Below are 21,996 nucleotides of genomic sequence, written 5' to 3'. Positions count from 1 at the left end.
TTGATTTGTTCTTGCAGTGCTTTCTCCCACTGCCGCTCCTTTTATCCCTGCTGTGCTCTCGGATCTTCCAATGTTCTCGCAATAATCTCTCTCCACTGCTCCTTTTATCCCCACTGTGCTCTCGAATTTCCTGCTGTCCTCTCAATGCTCTCTCTCCCCCCCTTCCTTTTCTCCCCGCTATGCTCTCAAGTCTCCAGCACTCTTGTAATTGCAAAAGAACACTCCAACACCTATTATTCCAAACAAACTCACTCTTCCCTTGCTTTCTTCACAACACACACTAATAGCATATGCTTATCACACCCTAGCATCTGCATAACCAGCAACTCCTCCCAGCACTCCTTATTCATTTCACATTCCAGGTTTTCCATTCATCACCTCCCAATCCTCATTCAATCTTACTTCTTTTCCAGCTCTCAGAACATGCATTATATACACAAGCCCTACATATCTCCACTTGCATTTTCAACAGTCACTCATCGCTCGCAGTCTGTTTCTGCTGACAAGACAAATACATAATGCCAGGGAGATAAACATGACAGGAGGAGGAGAGGATAGTACCTGATATAATTGCCCTCACCCAAACAGAGCACAAAGCCTTGGAGACGAGTGAGCCAGGTAAAGTTATGGGCATTGGGGAAGGCAACGTACTAACGTTCAGCTTCTCAACAAAACCTGCTATTACTCCTTTCACCCCCTCCTGCACCACTCTCAACAGCTTCTTCAGCCCTGACAATATTGAGGAAGACACTTCGGAGGAGGACAATCCTCCTGAGGATGCACTGTCATGCACAGCACAGACATTTGGCACTCCAGGAACACTGCAGCCAGACCCTCACAACAGTAGTCAATATCACCAGCCTTTACAGCTTTGATGGAAGCTCAAACAATTGTCATGCAGGCTCCACATTGGAGATTCTGGTGAACCGAATCGATAAAACATTCAGGAAATCACCGATCGTCTGCAATCTGCTCTTCCGAAGGATAAATGGAAGTAATGAGCCCTAGCATCGTCCCTACACCTCCACCTCAGGAATGGCTGTGTCACTTTGGCAGCAGTATGCATTGCTCTTTCTCAGGTTGTCAGCATTTCAACTCCTTCACCACCATCTCAATCAATACCAGTCATAGCATCACAAAGTCAGCTGAGACAGACTGCCCCAATACAACCAGGTGCAGCTGCCCGCAGCCAGGCCTAGAAGATTCGAGCACGCTGAAGGCACCTCTTATGAGCATCTCAAGGATCCCACATGAGTAACAGCAACCTTTTACTGGGCTGAGGACATTAGGAGACTGCCTCAAAGGAGTGGTCTGAAAGGCATCATGCATTCAATAAGGCTCCTGAACTTTCTTTCCTCAAGTGTAAAGATTTCCAGCTTCCTTAGTGTCTCCTCTTGGCTTTCCATGGTAGCAGTTTAGCTGTTCTCCCCTGTATCGTCTCTGTAAGACAGCATGGCCCCAATGTAGTACAGTCAGCAGAATTGTACACATGGTTTCAGGTGGAACCAAATCAGTGGTATGTACAAAGCCACTATGATACCTTGGGACGTGTGTTCTATCCCTCTGCTACATACCCTAAGATCTTGTTTTGAACAATTGTTCATCTCAGACTCATTATCTTGCATTTGTTCACATTAAACGACATCAGCCATTTCATAGAATCATATAATCGTGTAGAACAGAATGAGACCATTTGGCCTATTGTGCCTGCTCTTTGAAAGAGTTGTCTGTAGAGTTTTGAAAATTGCATTGTGCATTTTGTCCACTGAAGGCTACCATACACACATACACCAGCAGAGGGTGTCTGTGGGAGAATGTTTTCCAACAGCATGCTGCAGTTCTGTGTCTCTTACTAACTCTAGCTGAATCTTACTGCTGGTCCCAAGAACATTACATTGTTCAATTTAGTCCTACACCCCATCTTTTTCCCCATAACCCTGCAACTTAATTCTTTCAACTACATGTCCAATTGCCTATTGAAATTTCCTATGGAATCTGCTTCCACCACCCTTTCAGGTAGTGCATTCCAGATCTTAACAATCTTCTGTGTGAAACAACTTCTTGTAATTACACCTCTACTTATTTTGCCAATTATTTTAAATCTATGACCTCTGGTTACTGACACAATTGCCAGAGTAAACAGTACTCTCTATTTGCTCTATCATAGCCCTTCTTAATTTTGAATACCTCTATTAGGTCTCCCCTTAACTTTCACTGCTCTCGGGGGAACAATCCCAGCTTCCTCACATGATTAAAGTCCCTCATGAGATCCCTAGCATCATCCTGGTAAACCTCCTTGGTACCTTTACCAAGGCTTTGATATCCTTCCTGAAGTGTGGGGCCCAGAATTGTACACAATACTCCAGCTGAGGCCGAACCAGTAACATGTAAAGATTTAGCATGACTTTCTTGTTTTTGTATTCAATTCCCCTATTTACAAAGCAAAGTATCCCACATGCTTTTCTAAATACCTTATCACCTTGCCTTCAAAGATTTGGGAATATGTACCCCCAGTTTCCTCTGCTCTTGCACCCTCTCAAAACAGTACCATTTAGATTATACTGCCTCTTCATGTTGTTTCTCCCTAAGTGCATCATCACTTCAAACTTATCTGCATTAAATTGCAGATGTGTCTGCCCATTTCACCAATCTATGTCCTCCTCAAATACACTACTATCCTCCTCACTATTTACTACATTGCCAAGTTTTATATCATCTGCAAACTTTGAAATTGTACTCCCTATACCAAGTCCAGTTAATTTATGTAGAGCAAGAAATAGTCCTAATGCCAATCCCTGGAGGACCCCACTGCATACTTTTTCCAGAAAATCATCCATTTACCACTACTCTCTGCCTCCTATCCCTTAGCCAATTATGTATCCAAGTCACCACAGTCCCTTTAATACCTTGTTCTATTTTCCAAATAAATTTGGTATGTGCTACTTTGTCAAATACCTTTTGATAGGCCCATACCAACATCTGCTGCACTACTTTCATCAACCCTCTGCAACTACATTAAAGAACTCAATTACGTTAGTCTGACAAACTTGCTTTTGATAAATTCTCACTGGCTGTCCCTTATTAACCCATGCTTCTCCAAAAGAGAATAAACTTTGTGTTTGTCAATGGTCTCTGTTAGTTTTCCCACCACTGACATTAGACTGGCAGACCTCTAGTTGCCAGGTTTATCTCTATCCCCATTTTTAAATTGGGATGGAATGTTTATAATCCTCCACTCTTCTGGTATGACACCCATATCCAAGGAGATTTGAAAGATTGTGGTCAGAGCTTCTGCTATCTCCACTCTCCTTTCTATCAGCAATCTAACATCCCATCTGGACTGGGTGACTTATTAACTTTGAGGGATGCCAAACCACTGAGCACGTCCTTTCTACCTATTTTTATCCTATCCAATATCTCTACTCCCTAATCCTCTACTGCAACATTAACTCCAACCTCTTCTCTTTTTGAAGAGGGATGTAAAATACTCATTCAGTACCTCTGCCTTCATGAGATTTCCTTCTTTGCCCCTAATCGGCTCCACCATTCCATTAATTATCCTTTTACATTTTATAAGTCTTGAAAAGATTTTTGGGTTTGCTTTTGTTACCCAATAATCTTTTCTCATATTCTTTCTCAATTTCCTCCTGCACTCTGTATTCTGCCTAGTTTATTATTGTATTCTATACTGACATTTGCCATAAACCTCTTTTTATTGTTTTATTTTTAATTTCTATTTCTTTTGCCATTAGCCCATGATGTTGTTTGTTAATGTTGAAGGCATCGAGCGGCAGGGCCCAGAGTGCCACAAATGTAGATGTGATCTTGTTCTCCAGGTGTGCAAAGGAAGCAGCTGCATGTCGCTGCTTCCCACCTTCAGATTTCCACCTCCGTCCCCATAACCCTCCAGCTACTAAGCCCTCAGGTGGTCAATTTGAGATGACTGTAGTTCACTTAGGAGTGAACCCAGCGCAGGTGGGTGATTTTCTGGCCAGGAGAAGGCTGAATCAGAAAAACCAGTATAACCACCTTTGGCTGACTCGCCAAATGTGCATGAGATAACACCAAGCTGACCCTTAGGAGCAAGCTGATGGTTTATAAGGCCTGTGTTCTCAGCACCTTGTTGTATGGTACTGAAACATGGGCGATTTACAGCAACCAGGAAAAGAAGCTCAATAATTTCTATCTTTGCTGACTGCGGCACATTATGGTTATATCCTAGCAGGACAAATACAGAAATGCAGCAGTCCTCTCAAAGGCAGAGCTCCCAAGTGTGTTGACACTAATCAAACAGAGGTGGCTTCAGTGGATTGGACATGTCTGCAGGATGGAAGATGGTCGGATACTCAAAGGTGCCCAAAGCTCCGCTTCAAGAATGCTTGCAAGCATGGCATGAAGGCCCTAAATGTCAACTATCGCACCTGGGAGTCACTAGCTGGCGAAAGAGGGAAATGGCGACACATCCTGTGGACTGGTCTGCACTACCATGATGACCAGTTGCTACAGCAGCTTGGCAACAGGCGCCAACGTCAAAAACAACTCACAGAGTCACTTGGCAGCTTCACGTGCGGCATTTACGGCAGAACCTGCCTCTCAAGGATTGGCCTTCACAGCCATCAAGAAAGGTGCACCAACAGAAGACACCCCACCTGAATGGATTGTTTGCTGCATGTCCATCATCTTTCATAGATGGAAGGATGCCAACCAACCATTTCATTTATCATCCAGAGAGCTCCGACTTTGGATATCCCATCTTTCCACCTAATGGAAATATGATACTACAGGTACGAACTATACTCCACCTTGAAGGCCTGTGTTTGACCAATCTTTGCTTCCAATCTACCTGTGCTAGAACCATTCTCAAATCACTGAAATTGGCTCTCTTCTAGTTGGGTATTTATGATTTTTTTAGTCCATTTTTGCAATCACATTGAACCTAATTATATTATGATCACTATTATCCAAATGTTCTCCCCGGAAACACTACAATGGCACTGCTTCTTTCCTTGTTGTCTAGAAACTGAATGTACACATTTTAGGAATTCTTCACTGTCTTTCTGCGTTACACTGTTTTCCCACAATCTATATTAGAGTAATTGAAGTCCTTTACTATTACTGTTCTATTATTTTTACATTTCTCTGAAATTTGCCTACAGATTGCTCCCTTATCTCCTCCTTAGAGTAGATAGGGAGAAACTATTTCTGCTCGTTGGGGAGTCTAGGGCTGGGGGCCATAGTGCAAACCTTAGAGGTTGATCTTTCAGTAGTGCAATTAGGAAACTCTTCTTCACGGGTGGTTGAAATCTGGAACTCTCTTCCACAAATGGCAATTGATGTTAGATCAATTGTTAATTTTAAAACTGAAATTGACAGATTTTTGTTAACCAAAGGTATTAAGGGATATGGGGCAAAGGAGGTATAAGGAATTAGGTCGCTGATCAGCCATCGTCTCATTGAATGGTGGAAGAGGCTTGAGGGGCTAAATGGCCTACTCCTGTTCCTATGTTCTCCCTATTTGGGGATCTATAGTAAACACACCAATGTAACAGCTCCTTTTCTGTTCCTTATCTCTGACCAAATAGATTCAGTCCTTGAACCCTCTAGTATATGATTCTATATCATCCGTCTGTAGAAATGTAATGTTATGCTTTATCAATACTCCCACCACACCCTCCCTCCTTTCTTTTCTCCTTCCCTATTTCTCCTGAATACATTGTAGCTGGGAATAATTACTTTCTATTCCTGCCCATGTTTAAGCCAGGTCTCCATTATAGCCACTATAGCATAAATCCATGTGGTAAATTATGCCTGCTCACGCCTCATGCTAATCTGCTTTGCAATTTTCCTGCAACTAATTTCTGTTCTTCTTACACTACTGTATGTCACACCTAGTTTTCTATGCACCTTGTCTCTCCTCTCTGCTGCTACAGCCTGATTCCCCTCCCTGCCATGTTGTTCAAACCCTCCCCTTCACCAGTAGTTAACCTCTCCTTAAGGACATTGGTCCTTGCCCTGTTCAGGTACAACCCGTACAGTTTTATCAGCCTAATTCTCCCAATCTATTCATGACGCTGTTTGGCAGAAACAGGGCCATTTGTGCTCTGAAAATGGTGTACAATGTCCGACTACCCTGTTGCAGTCATATGATGTAGCCACAGCTATGCTTACTGGCTCGGACTGCTGGGCAGCCGAAGCATCCTTTGGAGATAGGAGGTCGGCCTATTTTTAAATAGCAATCAAGCTGGACTAGACTGGACATAGCATTTAAGCTACAATCAGTATAAGATGGTGCTACGGCTGAAGAGAACCGAAAAATGAGTTTCTTTTCATTTTTGAGATACCGAGAGGAGCAGTAGTGCCCCTTCCATCCCCAGAAACTCTGCTTGGGCCGCTGGCCCCCACATATTGAGGCCCCACCTGGAACCTACCTGTGCTGTATAACTCTATGACTCTATCTGGCCTGGAGACTGGTCAGGTCACCTGATATTGAGTTCCTTTAAAGTGACACTTTAAAATCCGAAACCAATGACACTGCCCTGCACTTTCTTCTGTATCTTTTCCAGTTTCAAATATTTATTTACTTTTCTGTTAAAATATAAAAAGGTTCAGCCTGTAGCAAAGAATTCCAGGCTTCAACAACTCTCTGCTTAAAGAAATGTCTCCTAACTCCTCTTCCAACTTTTAATTTGATAATCCTTCATCACTGACTCCTAAATCAAGGAAATAGTTTTTCCCCATTTCAAAACCATTTTGTTGCATAATTGTATAAAAACAGGGTGATTCAGGCAACGAGAAAGCCTGGTTATGCTACAAAAATACTTCCATTGGGAATGATTCTGTGATATAAATAGAGTATTTGTGAGGGCAACAGCAAATTGGCCAAGATGTCTACCGTAGAAAATTACTTTCCAAAAAGGAGCAACATACAGAAATCGTTTGATTTAACTTTCATTTAGTCAAACACTTGCGTATAATGGAAAATGTAATTTTTTTTTATTAGTTCGTGGGATGTGGACGTTGCTGGCCAGGCCAGCATTTATTGCCCACCCCTAATTGCTTTGAGAAGGTGGTGGTGAGCTGCCTTCTTGAACCACTGCAGTCCTAAGGGTGTAGGTACACCAACAGTGCTGTTAGGAAGGGAGGTCCAGAATTCTGACCCAGCAACAGTGAAGGAACGGCGGTATAGTTCCAAGTCAGGATGGTGTGTGGCTTGGAGGGGAACTTGCAAATGATGGTGTTCCCATGTATCTGCTGCCCTTGTCCTTCTAAGTGGTAGAGATCGTCGGTTTGGAAGGTGCTGTAGCAGGAGCCTTGGTGAGTCGCTGTAGTGCATCTTGTAGATGGTACACACTGCTGTCACTGTGCATCGATGGTGAAGGGAGTGAATGTTGAAGGTGGTGATTGGTGTGCCAATCAAGTGGGCTGCTTTGTCCTGGATAGTGTTGAGCTACTTGAGTGTTCTTGGGAGCTGCACCCATCCAGGCAAGTGGAGAGTATTCCATCACACTCCTGACTTGTGCCTTGTAGATGGTAGATAGGCATTGGGGAGACAGGAGGTGAGTTACTCGCCGCAGAATTCCCAGCCTCTGACCTGCTCTTGTAGCCACAGCCTTTATGTGACTGGTCCAGTTCAGATTCTGGTCAGTGGTGACCCAGGATGTTGATAGTGGGGGATTCAGCGATGGTAATGCCATTGAGCATCAAGGGGAGATGGTTAGATTATTTCTTGTTTGAGATGGTCATTGCCTGGGACTTGTGTGGTACGAATGTTAGGTAGCACAGATTATAAAGCACAGCTATTTATTCTTCTTTGGAGATTATAAATTTGTATTATCAAAATTCCAACATTTAACAAACTCTAAAGCATGTCCTTCATGGTAAATGGAAAAGCAAGCTTTTGATTATCCCAATTAATTTAGTCTCCTTCTTGTTTCAAATGGGTAATACCTTCATGAGAAAAGCATTTGGCAAACTTCTTTTTTTTGCAAAGGGAGAAAAGCCAGAAGCCAAGCATGGTTTAGGTGATGTTGCAGAGCAAATCACCACAGTCTACATCATGTTGTTCCTTTGTAATCAAATGAAGAACATTGTTTCATGAACGCTCCTGTTGATCACAACTCAATGTAACTATTTCATCTCAATGCCTTCCTTTGTCATTGACTCATTGCTCACTTCAGTATCTTATTATCACTGACTTTCATATCAAGCCCAGAAGAACCTAATTTGAGATCAAAAAAAATCTGCGCCAAAGCCAGCTGAAGTGCAGTACAATCTGATACAAAGAGAGGACATATCCCAAATTATTTACTGAAAGTCAAACAACTTCGAACAACTGAATAACGCATGTCCCCTGAATGGAGATCCATACCATGTTTTCCATTCGTTTCACAATTCCTTCATCTTTTTTTGTCAGAGCTAGGATGCAGACGTATAGAGAAAGGACTCTACTGTTTGGACCTTTTAGTTACCTGTGTCCACATCTGCTGTTGGGAATCACTTTTCAAAAAACTTTTTATTTTATTTTTGCAATTTAAAAATGACCAATCTTCTTTCCAGATGCATACTATCCATTACGTTATTCTCTTCCATATTTGGCCATCTATAATGTGGAATGTGTCATGGCTTTATGCTGTGTTATGAAAACCTTATATAGATGTAATATTTTTTCTCTTTCACAAGCTTTTCAAATCACTGCTCTAATTATTTTTGACAGTAAAAGGCATTCACTGCAGTCACAAATCCTAAATAATTTATCAATTCATTTTACAGTTCACTGCATTACAGAGCCATTTTTATTTAAAAGAAACATATGTAATCTATAGGACTATTGGATTCTGGTCCAGAATGGCTGCTAAAATGCACACGCAAATGAGAACAGATGGAATTCGAGTTACGTAGCAGAAATTAGGTGAGACATGACTATACTTTAGCCATAAACAGAGGGCAGGAAAATGATATAAAACAGTCCAAAATTAAAATCTGAGACACTGGGATGAAGTTGTTTTGTAAACAGTGTGCAGTCAAGCTGGAGTCAACTATGGATTCAGGAACCATTCAAGCAGCAGAGTAAAGCTGAGTCACTGGTTAAGGTTATCGAGTGAAATCAAAGGGCTGAAGAAGGGCAGTAAATTGCACAGAATACTGCTGTGATAGATAGCACAATAGTAGGGAATAGTAAGTTATTAGGTGGGGTCAGAGTAAGGGAGAAAGTAATAAAGTCTGAATCAGGCTTAATGTGCAGGAGTGTGGTTAATAAGACTGGTGAGGTACAAGCACAGATTGCCATGCGGAAATATGATGTTGTGGAGATAACAGAGACCTGGCTCAAAAAAGGGCAGGACTGGGTGTTAAACATTCCTGGATACAAGGTGTTCAGGAAAGATAGGAACAGGGAAAAAAAGGGGGGGACAGGTGGTGGTATTGATTAAGGAGAGCATTGCAGTGCTGGAGAAAAAGCATGTCCCAGAGGGGTCAAGGACAGAATCAATTTGGCTAAGGAAGCTAAGGAACAAATAAGGTGCGGTTACATTGCTCGGTATTGTCTATTGGCCACCAGCTAATGGGAAGGACGCGGAGGAACAAATTTGCATGGAAGTTACAGAGAGGTGCAAAAATTATAGGGTAGTTATAATTATCCAAACACAGACTGGGATAATAGTAGTGTAAAGGGCAGTGAGGGGCAAGAGTTCCTAGAGTGCATTCAGGAAAATTCTCTACAACAGTATGTTGCTAGTCCAACGAGAAAGGAAGCACTGCTAGACCTGGTGTTGCGAAGGATGGGTCTGGTCACATTGCCGCGGAACCCTCCATCCAGTTGGACCGTGCCGTACCACCTACCTTCGTGGAAAAGTTTCTGCAGGAAAACACTTTTGACCACCAATCCATCAGGCAGTGGTCTGCATGGAATGTCCTCAAGGCCTTCGGGATAAGGAGATGGTGGATCCTGTCGGATGGTTCCCCGAGCTGACTTTGGCGGAATGCCTCATCACCAGAACTTTCAAACAAGCACCAAGATGTAGCTTGGCTGGTGGTGAGAAGAGCTATCCCCGTCAGATCCTTCCTGCATGCCCGGAGTCGCACCCCCTGCCCTCGAGGTGGCTGTGGTGGGGAAGAGATGGTTGCCCACCTCCTTCTGGAATATGTCTTTGCAAAGCAGGTGTGGAAAGAGATGCAGTAGTTTTTATCGAGGTTCATTCCCAAGCAGCTCTGTAACACTGGAGTCCGTGCTCTATGATCTGTTCTCAGGGACGTATACCGAGATAAACATCAACTGCTGCTGGAGGACCATCAATTCGGTGAAAGATGCCCTTTGGTCTGCCCGAAACTTGCTGGTCTTCCAGCGCAAAGAGTTGTCCACGACTGAGTGTTGCAGACGGGCACATTCCAAGGTCCAGGACTACGTGCTGAGGGATGCACTGAAGCTTGGGGCAGCCCCGGCAAAGGCTCAATGAGGAAAGACCACTGTGTAAGGTCCTCCCGCCATAGTGAACTAAGGGGCTGGATCCATGGGAAACCCCTCGGGCTGTGTACACCGAATATGGGTTTGCTGTAAAATGTACATGGCATACAAAATGGAATGGAAGGGTTGTGAGGCAACTCACTCCTGTATTGAAGAAAACTGATTTCCTTTGCACTCTTTGGAATGTCAACTTGGTGCTGTTTTGAACTGTGTTGTAATGTATTTTTTACAGATTTTTATGAATAAAGTATATTTTTGGGAAAAAAAACTGGCAGACCTGGTTCTTGAGAATGCGGTGGGCCAAGTGGATCAAGTATCAGTACGAGAGCATTTAGGGAATAGTGATCATTGTATCATAAGGTTTAGGTTGACCATGGAAAAGGACAAAGAGCAATCCAGGGTAAGAATAATTCACTGGGGGAAGGCCAACTTCAATGGGGTAAGAATCGAGCTGGGGGGAGTAAATTGGAGTCAATAGCTGGCAGGAAAACTAGTAGATGAACAATGGGCTACCTTCAAAGACGAGATAGTTCGGGCACAGTCAAGGTATGCTCCCTCAAAGCGAAAAAGTAGGGCAAACAAATCCAGAGCTCCCTAGATGACAAAAGAGGTAGAGATTAAGATAAAGAAGAAAAAGTGTGCTTATGGCAGATGCCAGGTAGAAAATACTATTAAGAACCGGCTGAATATAGAAGGTCCAGAGGGGAAGTGAAAAAGCAAATAAGTGAAGCAAAGAGAGAACTTGAAAAGAGACTGGCAGCTAGCATTAAAGGAAATCCCAAAGTTTGCTATCGGGATATAAATAGTAAAAGGGTGGTAAAAGGAGGAGTGGGGCCGATGAGGGACCAGAAAGGGGATTTACACATGGAGGCAGAGGGCAAAGCTGAGGTATTAAATGAATACTTTGCATCTGTCTTTACCAAGGAAGAAGATGCAACCCAGGCAATGTTGAAAGAGGAGGTAAGTCAGACACTAGAGGGGTTTAAAATTGATAAAAGAGGAAGTATTAGATAGGCTGTCTGTACTTAAAGTGGATAAAGCACCAGAACTGGATGAGATACAACCAAGGATACTGAGGGAAGTGAGGGTGGAAATCGCAGAGGCACTGGCCATAATTTTCCAGTCGTCCTTAGACTCAGGGGTGGTGTCAGAGGACAGGAGAATTGCAAACGTTACACCCTTATTCAAAGAAGGGTGTAAAGATAAGTCCAGCAACTACAGGCCAGTCAGTTTAACTTCGGTGGTGGAAAAACTTCTAGAAAAAATAATTCAGGACAAAATCAATAGTCAATGCACAAATGCAAGTTAATTAAGGAAAGCCAGCATGGATTTCTTAAGGGAAAATCATGTTTAACTAACTTGCCGGAGATTTTTGAAGAGGTAACAGAAAGAGTTGATGAGGGCAATGCTGTTGATGTGGTGTACTTGGACTTTCAAAATGCTTTTGACACAGTGCCACAAAACAGACTTGTGAGCAAACTTGTAGCTCATGGAATAAAAGTGGATGGCAGCAACATGGATATGAAATTGGATGAGTGACAGGAAACAAAGAGTAGTGGTTGGTGGATGTTTTTCAGGCTGGAGGAAGGTTTGTAGTGGAGTTCCCCAGGGACCAGTGTTGGGACACTTGCTTTCCCTTATATATATTAATGACCTAGACCTTGGTGTACAGGGCACAATTTCAAAGTTTGCAGTTGATACGAAACATTGTGAAGCATTGTGAACTGTGAGGAGGATAGTGTAGAACTTCAAAAGGACGTAGAAAAGTTGGGGGAATGGGCAGACAGGTGGCAGATAAAGTTCAATGCAGAAAAATGTGAAGTGATTCATTTTGGTAGGAAGAACACAGAGAGACAATATAGAAAAAAACAGTACAATTCTAAAGGGGGTGCAGGAGCAGAGGGACCTAGGTGTATATGTGCATAAGTCATTGAAGGTGGCAGGACAGGTTGAGAGCGTTGTTAATAAAGCATACAGTATCCTGGGCTTTATTAATAGGGGCATACAGTACAAGAGCAAGGAAGTTATGTTGAACTTGTATAAGACACTAGTTCGGCTTCAGCTGGTATATTGAATCCAGTTCTGGGCGCCGCACTTTAGGAAAGACGTGAGGGCATTGCAGAGAGTACAGAAAAGATTCACATGAATGGTTCTAGGGATGAGGAATTCCAGTTATGAAGATAGATTGGAGAAATTAAGACTGTTTTCCTTGGAGAAGAGAAGGCTGAGAGGTGATTTGATAGAGGTATCCAAAATCATGAAGGGTCTGCACAGAGTAGAGAGAAACTGTTCCCACTCGTGAAAGGATCGAGAATGAGAGGACACAGATTTAAAGTATTTGTAAGAGAAGCAAAAATGACACGAGGAAAAACTTTTTCATGCAGCGAGTGATCAAGATCTATAATGCGCTGCCTGAGAATGTGGCGGAGGCAGGAATTGCTCTTTCAGAGAGCCAGTATGAATACGATGGGCTGAAGGGCCTCCTTCTGCACAGTAGCCATTCTGTGATTCTTCTGTAAATTGACTGTGAGCCAAAATAAGTTGTTCCTGCCGTCCAGCAAAGATATGTAGTGAAGTTATTTAAATAAAAGCAAAATACTGCAGATGCTGGAAATCTGAAATAAAAACAAGAAATGCTGGAAACACTCAGCAGGTCTGGCAGCATCTGTGGAGAGAAGCAGGGTTAACTTTTCAGGTCAGAGACCCTTCATCAGAACCCTGCCTCTGGCAATGGCGTCAGCTGCCTGTGTGTAGGCTCTGGCGTCATTTTTAAAGGACAGGTGCGCAGCCACCTAATTTAAATTTTTAAAGACTATATATACTCTAGCCAAAGTGCCAAAGGCATCTTTCCCCATTAGAGAGAGATAGTTGGTGATGTATAGCTTGAGAGTCACCCACTCCTTAAGCGTGGGGCAAGGCAAGGAGGCAGGTCTCCATGAACTAGCACAGCCAGTACAGGGTACGATGAGTAGGAAAAGAGAGGCTTTTACCAAATACAAAGACAGCAAATCAATGGAAGCATTAGTGGAGTACAGAAAGTGTAGGATGGAGCTTAAGAAAGCAATTAGGAGAGCAAAGAGGGGACATGAGAAAGCTCTGGCTGGTAAAAGTAGGGAAAATTCCAAGATATTGTATAAGTATATCAATGGGAAGAAGATAACCAGGGAAAGAGTAGGACCCATGAGGGACCAAGGGGGAAATCTGTGGGTGGAGCCAGAGGACATTGCTAGGGTGTTGAATGAATACTTCACATCTGTCTTCACCCAAGAGGATGAGGAAGTAGATATGGAACTCAGAGAAAGAGACTGTGAGGTTCTTGAGCAAATTGTCATAGGGAGTGACAAGGTATTGGAGGTTTTGGCAGGCTTAAAAGTGGACAAATCTCCAGGTCCGGACGATTTGTATCCCAGGATGCTGTGGGAGGCGAGGGTGGAGATTGCAGGGGCTCTGACCCAAATTTTTAATTCCTCTCTGGCTACCGGAGAGGTGCCAGAGGACTGGAGAACAGCTAATGTGGTCCCATTATTTAAGAAAGGCTGTAGAGATAAGCCAGGGAACTATAGACCAGTGAGTCTCACGTCAGTGGTAGGGAAACTATTGGAGAAAATTCTGAAGGAGAGAATCTATCTCCACTTGGAGAGGCAAAATTTGATTAGGAATAGTCAGCAGGGCTTTGTCAGAGAGGGAGGTCATGCCTAACAAATTTGATAGAATTTTTTGAGCTTGTGACCAGGTGTGTAGATGAGGGTAGTGCAGTTGATGTAGTTTACATGGATTGGCTTAGCTGTAGGAAACAGAGAGTGATGACAGACGGTTGTTTTAGTGACTGGAAGCCAGTGTCCAGTGGTGTACCACAGGGATCTGTGCTGGGTCCCCTATTGTTTGTCAGTTATATAAACGACATAGATGACTATGTGGGGGGTAGGATCAGTAAGTTCGCGAATGACACAAAGATTGGCCGAGTGGTTAACAGTGAGATTGAGTGTCTTGGGTTACAGGAAGATATAGACGGGCTGGTCAAATGGGCAGAAAAGTGGCAGATGGAATTTAACCCTGAAAAGTGTGAGGTGATACACTTTGGAAGGAGTAATGTGATATGGAAGTATTCAATGAATGGCCTGACACTGGGATGTTCCGAGGAACAAAGGGACCTTGGCGTGTTTGTCCATAGATCCCTGAAGGCAGAAGGGCAGGTTCATAGGGTGGTGAAAAAGGCATATGGGACACTTGCATCAATCGAGGCATAGATTACAAAAGCAGGGAGGTCATGTTGGAGTTGTATAGAACTTTGGTAAGGCCACAGCTGGAGTACTGTGTGCAATTCTGGTCGCCACATTATAGGAAGGATGTGATTGCACTGGAGGGGGTGCAGAGGCGATTCACCAGGATGGTGCCTGAGATGGAACATTTAAGCTATGAAGAGTGGTTGGATAGGCTTGGGTTGTTTTCGCTGGAGCAGAGAAGACTGAGGGGTGACCTGATCGAGGTGTACAAGATTATGAGGGGCATGGACAGGGTGGATAGGGAGCAGCTGTTCCCCTTAGTTGAAGGGTCAGTTACTCGGGGACACAAGTTTAAGGTGAGGGGCAGGAGGTTTAAGGTGGATTTGAGGAAGAACCTTTTTACCCAGAGGGTGGTGACAGTCTGGAATGCATTGCCTGGGAGGATGGTAGAGGCGGGTTGCCTAACATCCTTTAAAAAGTACCTGGATGAGCACTTGGCACGACATAACATTCAAGGCTATGGGCCAAGTGCTGGCAAATGGGATTAGGTAGACAGGTCAGGTGTCTTTAATGCATCGGTGCAGACTCGATGGGCCGAAGGGCCTCTTCTGCGCTGTATTATTCTGTGACTCAGTGATTGAACCCGTGCTGTTGCTGTCCTTCTGCATCATACACTAGCCATCTAGCCAACTGAGCGAACCAACCTTCCCCATTTTTAAAGACAGACCCCCCAAATTTAAATAAATCTCTAACGCTCCATTCCCACCCCTTAATAACAATTACATGAACTGTTTGCCCATCCCCCCCAAAAACACTTGCCTTTAACATCTGACCTTCACTCCCCCCCCCAAATTGCATAAAGTTTACAGTTCAACCCTTCCCACCATCCCCTACACCCATGACGTTTATTTGACCCCCATCACCACACACCCCCGTACTCATAATCTTACCTCCTCCACCCTCCCCACCAGTGTGACGCCACCTTTCCCTGGACGGCAATTTGAAGGCACAGGACTGCTGGCCACTGTGCCGAAGCTCACGGCAGGCCCTCAAGATCACAGGTAAATGTATTATAATTTATTCATTTTGTTGATTTGAATATTTTAACTGTGGTCCCGTTGCCCAGCGGCGGGGGGCCGCCATGGAGCCTCGCCACTGCCGGGAGGATTAGGCCGGGCCCTCATGGTGTCAAGGTCTGTGGTGGGCCTCATCCGGAGCCATCTTCAGGCCTCCTCTGCCACGGAACCTGACGCTTGGGGGAGAACAAAATCCAGCCCATAATCTCCTTAACACTGAGATTATCAGTAGAAGACTACATAATCATACATCAGGGTACTGGTTATTAAAAATAGATCACTGGAAATTGGTATGCCTTTCACTCATTTTTTGGGTGTGAAACAGACTTAATATATATGAATTTCTGGGTACAAATTCTTAACCTAGTCTGTGCCAACAGTGCTACTGCCATATTGGTCCTCATTGTTTTTTGGCGAACTTGGTGGCTGCATTAAATCAGCATTGGATCACTTTAAACTTGCAAAGAAGGGTCCTGCATCTGTTTAAGTACCCTTCTGCAAAATGCGTGTAAAATTAGGTGGAGTACGTAGCTAGTTTTTCCAGCTCTGCAGTGATCCTTAAAAAGATGGATGGCGTTCTGCTGAAGATATTGTAGGATAGGAAACGTTTACCGCAGTAAGGTCCCTAGGTATCACTTGTCCCTTTACTGGCTGCTCCTTTCTATACATTACTTCCAATCACTATGTTGCTGCTACTCTTGGCTCTGCAGAAAATGCTGCAACCCACGCCCACCCCATCTTATTCTCCAGTCTTCTCTCTTCCCCCAGTCCAAGCCACAATCTCTCCAGAGCATCCATTTGCTAGTATTTGTCCTCCAGTCCCCAAGCAGCCATCTGCAAACTATTGTTTTTCTGTCTTGCTTTCACCATCAAGCCCCCATTCCCTAGCCTCAGTCCTAGCACCCTCTCCCCTTGAGTTCTCCCCTTTCCCCTAGTAATCCCTCCCCGTCCTCCTCCTCTCTTTTGCCCATCCCGTCCCCCTCCTCTCCTCCTTCCCCAATCCCCCTCTCTCCTCCTCCCACCGATCCCTGCTTAACCTCTCCCTCTTAACCAGGCCCCTCCCCTCCCCTCCCTCTCCTCTCTACAGTCCCCCATCTCCCCACTCTCATCTTTCCCGACAGCCTCTCCCAGCCCCCCTGACCCCTTTCCCCAGTCCTCCTTCCTCTCTCCCCCAGCCCCCCTCTCCCATCCATCACCCCGTCTCCTCCACCAGCTCCCCAATTCCTACCCCCTCTCCTTCCCCATCCCTACCCAACCCCCATTAACCCCCTTCTCTCTCCCCATCCCTCTTCTTTGCCCCCGAGTCACCATTCTCTCACCCCTGTCCCACTTCTCTCTCCCTCCTCCCCCTTCTCCCTAAAGGCCTGCTACCTGACCCGAACCTGACGGGACCTGACGACATGTGTCAGGTTCGGTTCGGGTCGCTCTTCTGGGTCCGGCCTTCGGGCAAGACACAACAAGAATTGCTGGTAAGTCTTAAAAGTAAAAAACCTACCTGAACTGGGAGTCCAGGATGTCACGAAGGGAAACTCTGAGTCTGCGCAGTCGCAAGGTAGGTAAAAGGAACATTCCGGTGGTTGGGTCAGGAAAAAATGGAGGAACTCGGGTCGGGCTTGGGTCCGATGTGGTTCTGTCGGGTTTTTTTTCCCTGACCTGAGCAGGCCTTTACTTCTCTCTCCCCACTCCCCCTTCTCCCTCCCTCTGTCCCCCATCCCTCTCCACCTCCCTCCCCTCCCCCTGTCTTTTTTTCATTTGTTCATGGGATGTGGGTGTCGCTGGCTGGGACAGCATTTATTGCCCATCCCTAATTACGCTTGAGAAGGTGGTGGTGAGCTGCCTTCTTGAACTACTGCAGTCCATGTGGGGTAGGTAAACCCACAGTGCTGTTAGAAATGGAGTTCCAGGATTTTGACCCAGCAACAATGGTCAGGATGGTGTGTGGCTTGGAGGGGAACTTGCAGGTGGTGGTGTTCCCATGCAAATCCGTCCCCCTTCTCTCTCTCCCCATCCCCCTTCTCAACCCACCCCCACGCCCCCCTTTCTCTAACCCCCGTCCCTTCTCTCCCCCACGCTCCCCTTCTCGATCCCCCGTCCTTTCTCTTCCCACCCGGCTCCTTCTCTGCCATCGCCCCCCCATCTGCCCTGAATCCCAATCCCCTAAATCTTGTTCTCCATCTTCCAGTCGAACCCAACTCTCTATCTCTAACTATCTCTCTCTCCCCGCCCCGTCAATTCCAGACCCTCTCTCCTGTGGACGCCTACTCTGCGCCGTCAGTGGGTGACGTCACGGAAAGGGGCCAGGCCCTCCTGTGGCGGGAAATTTAAAAGGAACAGGTTCGCCGCTGATCGGAGCAGTGCCCGGGAAATTCGTGTCCTATTCCGCAAGAAATTGCGGGCTGTACGTTTGACACCTCCGATTTACACTGTCCCAATTTTATTTTATACATGGCCCTTAACAGCCAGCAGGAAAGATTCAAACCCATGTACCATAGGTAAAATCAGATAGTGCCACCCAGCTTTCCAAATACGCAGCAGAAGCGTACAAGGACTTCAAATATGGTACAGAAAAACTTTTCTAAACATACTTTGTGACTACCATATATAGGGTATTTAGGTCCAGTTTGTATGTGCAGAAAGAAGTATTGTGAGATCATTGTGACATTATGGCTTTGAACTCAGGTTCCCTGCTTTGGTTTTCCTTTCCCTCCAAAAAGTATAATAGCTGTAAAAAGAACTGCAATTTTGATACAAAAGAAAAATAACGGGGAAGCTGGAAATGTGAAATTAAAAACAGAAAATGCTGTAAATACTCTGTTTTTACTGCAATGTTCATGTTCGTTATTTCAACACTATGGCCAAGGATCTTTCCAAACATTAAAATTCAGAATAACAAATATGTTCCATTACATCAACTGAACAAACTGTAAAATGAGAACAAATTTATTTACATTTTAAAATATTTCATACAGTTTTGTGAACATTCAATACTAACTGTGCAAAACACTTTACAAATATAAAAAGGCTTTCTTCTGAACATATTAATCTGACTTCAATACAAAAACTCTACAATCACAGATGAAAAATACGATAAGGTTGGTTAAAATAAGCATCCAAATTACATAAGGCTTTTTTTCAACTTATTTTCGTTAATGCTGCTTCTGGCAAAATGCTAAATTGATGACGTGTAAACTATTAATTTGAAAGAAAAACTATTCTGTACCTTGCGATCGTGATCTCGTGTAATACTGTGACGTTGAAACAATTCCACTTTGTTAAGCTTTTTTAAATAACGTTTTCCAGGTTAATATTCTGCAGTCGACCCTGTTGCAAACACGCTTCAATATTTCGTAACCAGGTCCATAAACGAGGATTTGAAGACATAATGTACATTTGTGCAGCTTTCTCTTCATCTTATTACAATATTATTGATTGGTGTAAATATCCCCAAATGTAGTTATTGGGCCCTCTGTGTTAACCCTATTCTGTATCCTGTGGGTCTCATCAGTACCAATGATTTGTACTATAGTTTCACGCAACCATTTGTGATTGGGTTGCTAACTTGCAAAACGAGCATAATGAAAGTTGGATTTCTTATATGGAACTTATTTCTCATTATCCCTGTAATTCCCGGTTTGTTACAGAGACCTACTTATACCTGGACTTCACTGTCTTATGTGGACAATTGCATACACAATGTCTAAACTGAATTTACACGAAGCAGTAACTTGACCGAATCCACCTGCAGCCGGTTACTTACTAGACTTCAAAATTAAAGCTACATCGAGGTAAACGTTTGAGTATCGCGACCAGGCTCACGACATAGGACCAGCGGGAGCTGCTTAAAACTAAAGCCTGGAAGGGATACACTTCTGAAGTTACCTCCCACATTTATTATTATGATTATGTTCACTTGACAGAAACCGCGTACTCCAGCCTTGAAAGTGAATAACTGAGGCAGGCAATTCACACAACCAATTAGACTTCAAGCGTAACTAAAGGGAATCGGCTCAGCCTGACAGCACGTACAGCTGATCCAGAAAATACCTTGCTCACATCCAACTCGTTGTGCAGAAATCAAATACGAGTCCCAATACGAACTGAAACATAAACATTCAAAAAATCATCCCCAATTACAGGTACAAAAGAGTTTACAAAAAAACAGAAATGTAACAATAAATCCTGCAGGTTGGATTGAAAGGCCAGCAGCTCCTGCTGCTGCTAGGACTGAGCTGTCACTGCCAGGGTATTCACATATCCATGTGCACACATCTCATTCTCTGAAATGCAATGTGTGAACTGCACGGGAGGGCTCGAGTACTTACGGACACGTCTCACACTACAACACCTCTCCAGCACCTCAGCACAATCACAACACAACCAGAAGACATTCTTCAGCAGGAACACCGAGACCTGTTGATCATAAATAAAGACAAGAAAGCACCTGACCACCAAGAGAGGGGCATTCACCGCGGAACTGGACAGGAAGCGGAACACAACACACTTGTAATGCAGCTGCAATGAGTTGAGTTCATAGAGCCAGAGAACCGGAATGAAAAACGAGACGAAGTAGACGGTGGTGACCGTGTACTTGAGGTAAACGCTGGGAATGTGGCCGGCTAGCATCAGCTCCATGAGAGTGAAGCTGTCCAGGAGATCCAGGCATGTCCTGCTGTAATAGTTCTGGGCTCGGTGGCTGCTCTGGCAGCTCAGCTCCTCAGTCACCGAGTTTATGAGCGTGTAGAGCAAGGGCACGGACGACATGACCACGATCTTAAAGCCGGTGGTGCCCAGGGGAACCTTCAGCTCAATCAGGTCGAGGATGGAGGTCTCCAGGATCAGCACGATTTTGGGCGTGCAGGCGATGACATAAATGAGCCAGGCCAAGTAGGCGAAGGCGAACTGGCCGCTATCGGGTGCCCCGGGGGCCGCTTTGTCCCCGGCTCCTCTCCGCCTGGAGTGTTTGATGAAGAAGATGAGCCAGCCCGCCATCACCACCAGGTCGGTGGCAATCCAAGAGCACCAGTACAGGTCGGTAAAAATAATCAGGTAGAAATCCAGGAGTCCCCCCTGGCACAGCAGCAGCAGGAGGCAGAGGCCCTTGTAGAAGAGGGTCCTGGTGCTTGAGGGTGGCCCGGGGCTGCTGGTGCAGTCCGAGCTGTGCTGCAGGAATTCTCCCGAAGTGATGATGAAGGCTGGACGGGCTTTGATGTTGGAAGCGGCACCAATCTCTCGGCTGAGGCTGGCCGTCGAGGTCTGAGAGTTCCTCCTGAAGGAGCTGTTCCTGATGAAAAGGGAATCGTTCTCTCCCGTCCGAAGGTTTCCCTCGGCTCCGCTCGCTGCTGCGGCGGCCGATCGAGAGCTCTCATTGCCGGCCGCAGCGCTCATTGTCTCCCCTTCTCTCCCCTGTGGCTCGGTGCAGCTCAGGCAGAGGCGGGCGGATCTCAAGCACAGGGATGGATTTGCAGGGAAGGGACTGTTGCTGAATCACCCAGAGGGATACAGACAAAAGGAGCGAGGTTAAAGAATACCCAGAAACATTTTGAGACTTAATGGGATAATTTATATTACAGCCGAGCTCTGGCGTTGGAGATGCTCCCAGTAACTGTCAGGTTTCACTCATTGAGCAGTGGGATCTGACTGATAGTTCTGGTACATTGACTCTTTGTAGAGCGGTCCCGAGTGATGGATGAGGCCAGTTGTAGGCAGGTTTACCGCCATATCTGTCTTACAGTTTGCAACTAACACAAACCCGGAACAAGATACATTTGGGTAATCAGCTAATCAATACATTGCTTTGGGTTTATGTTAAAATGTTCCTTATGCCTTGGGTTCTAGTACTAAAACTCGGGAAAATGTGAACCTCCTTTATAACCATTGAACAAGCTACTCCGGCAGCTCTCTGTGAGCCCGTATCGGTCGTAGACTTTGTTGTAATATTTGCAAAGCTAAGAAATGGTGACATTTTTCTTGAGAAATTAACAGTACAATATATATTCCTGTCTTCTCTGGAGTTTAGAAAAACGAGAGGCAATCTCATCGAAACATACAAGATTCTGAAGGGGCTGGATAGGGTAGACGTTGAGAGATTATTTCCGCTGTTCGAGGAATCTAAAACATTGGAGCACAGTCTCAGGATAAGGGGCTGATCATTTAGGACTGAAATGAGGAGAAATTATTTCACTCAAAGGGTTGTGAATCTTTGGAATTCTCGACCCCAGAAGGTTGTGGATGCTCCATC

The 21,996-nt window shown here is 44.8% G+C and overlaps 1 protein-coding gene across 1 annotated transcript; it reads right to left on the bottom strand.

Moving 5' to 3' along the window:
• Positions 1–18,806: 18,806 nt before the first annotated feature.
• Positions 18,807–21,170, bottom strand: tmem121b (transmembrane protein 121B). The gene has a single exon (XM_068051263.1). It carries the CDS (start codon positions 21,141–21,143, stop codon positions 19,977–19,979), a length of 1,167 nt encoding a protein of 388 aa, XP_067907364.1. The 5' UTR covers positions 21,144–21,170; the 3' UTR covers positions 18,807–19,976.
• Between the last annotated feature and the right edge of the window lie 826 nt (positions 21,171–21,996).

The sequence above is a fragment of the Heterodontus francisci genome, chromosome 18 (genome assembly GCF_036365525.1).
Source record: "Heterodontus francisci isolate sHetFra1 chromosome 18, sHetFra1.hap1, whole genome shotgun sequence".
In the NCBI taxonomy this organism is placed as follows: Eukaryota; Metazoa; Chordata; class Chondrichthyes; order Heterodontiformes; family Heterodontidae; genus Heterodontus; species Heterodontus francisci.
Note: the sequence above shows the minus strand (reverse complement) of the source record. Positions and strands in the feature narration are given on the sequence as shown.

Coding starts and splice junctions, on each gene's coding strand:
- tmem121b (XM_068051263.1), bottom strand. CDS start 21,143: ATGAGCGCTGCGGCCGGCAATGAGAGCTCTCGATCGGCCGCCGCAGCA.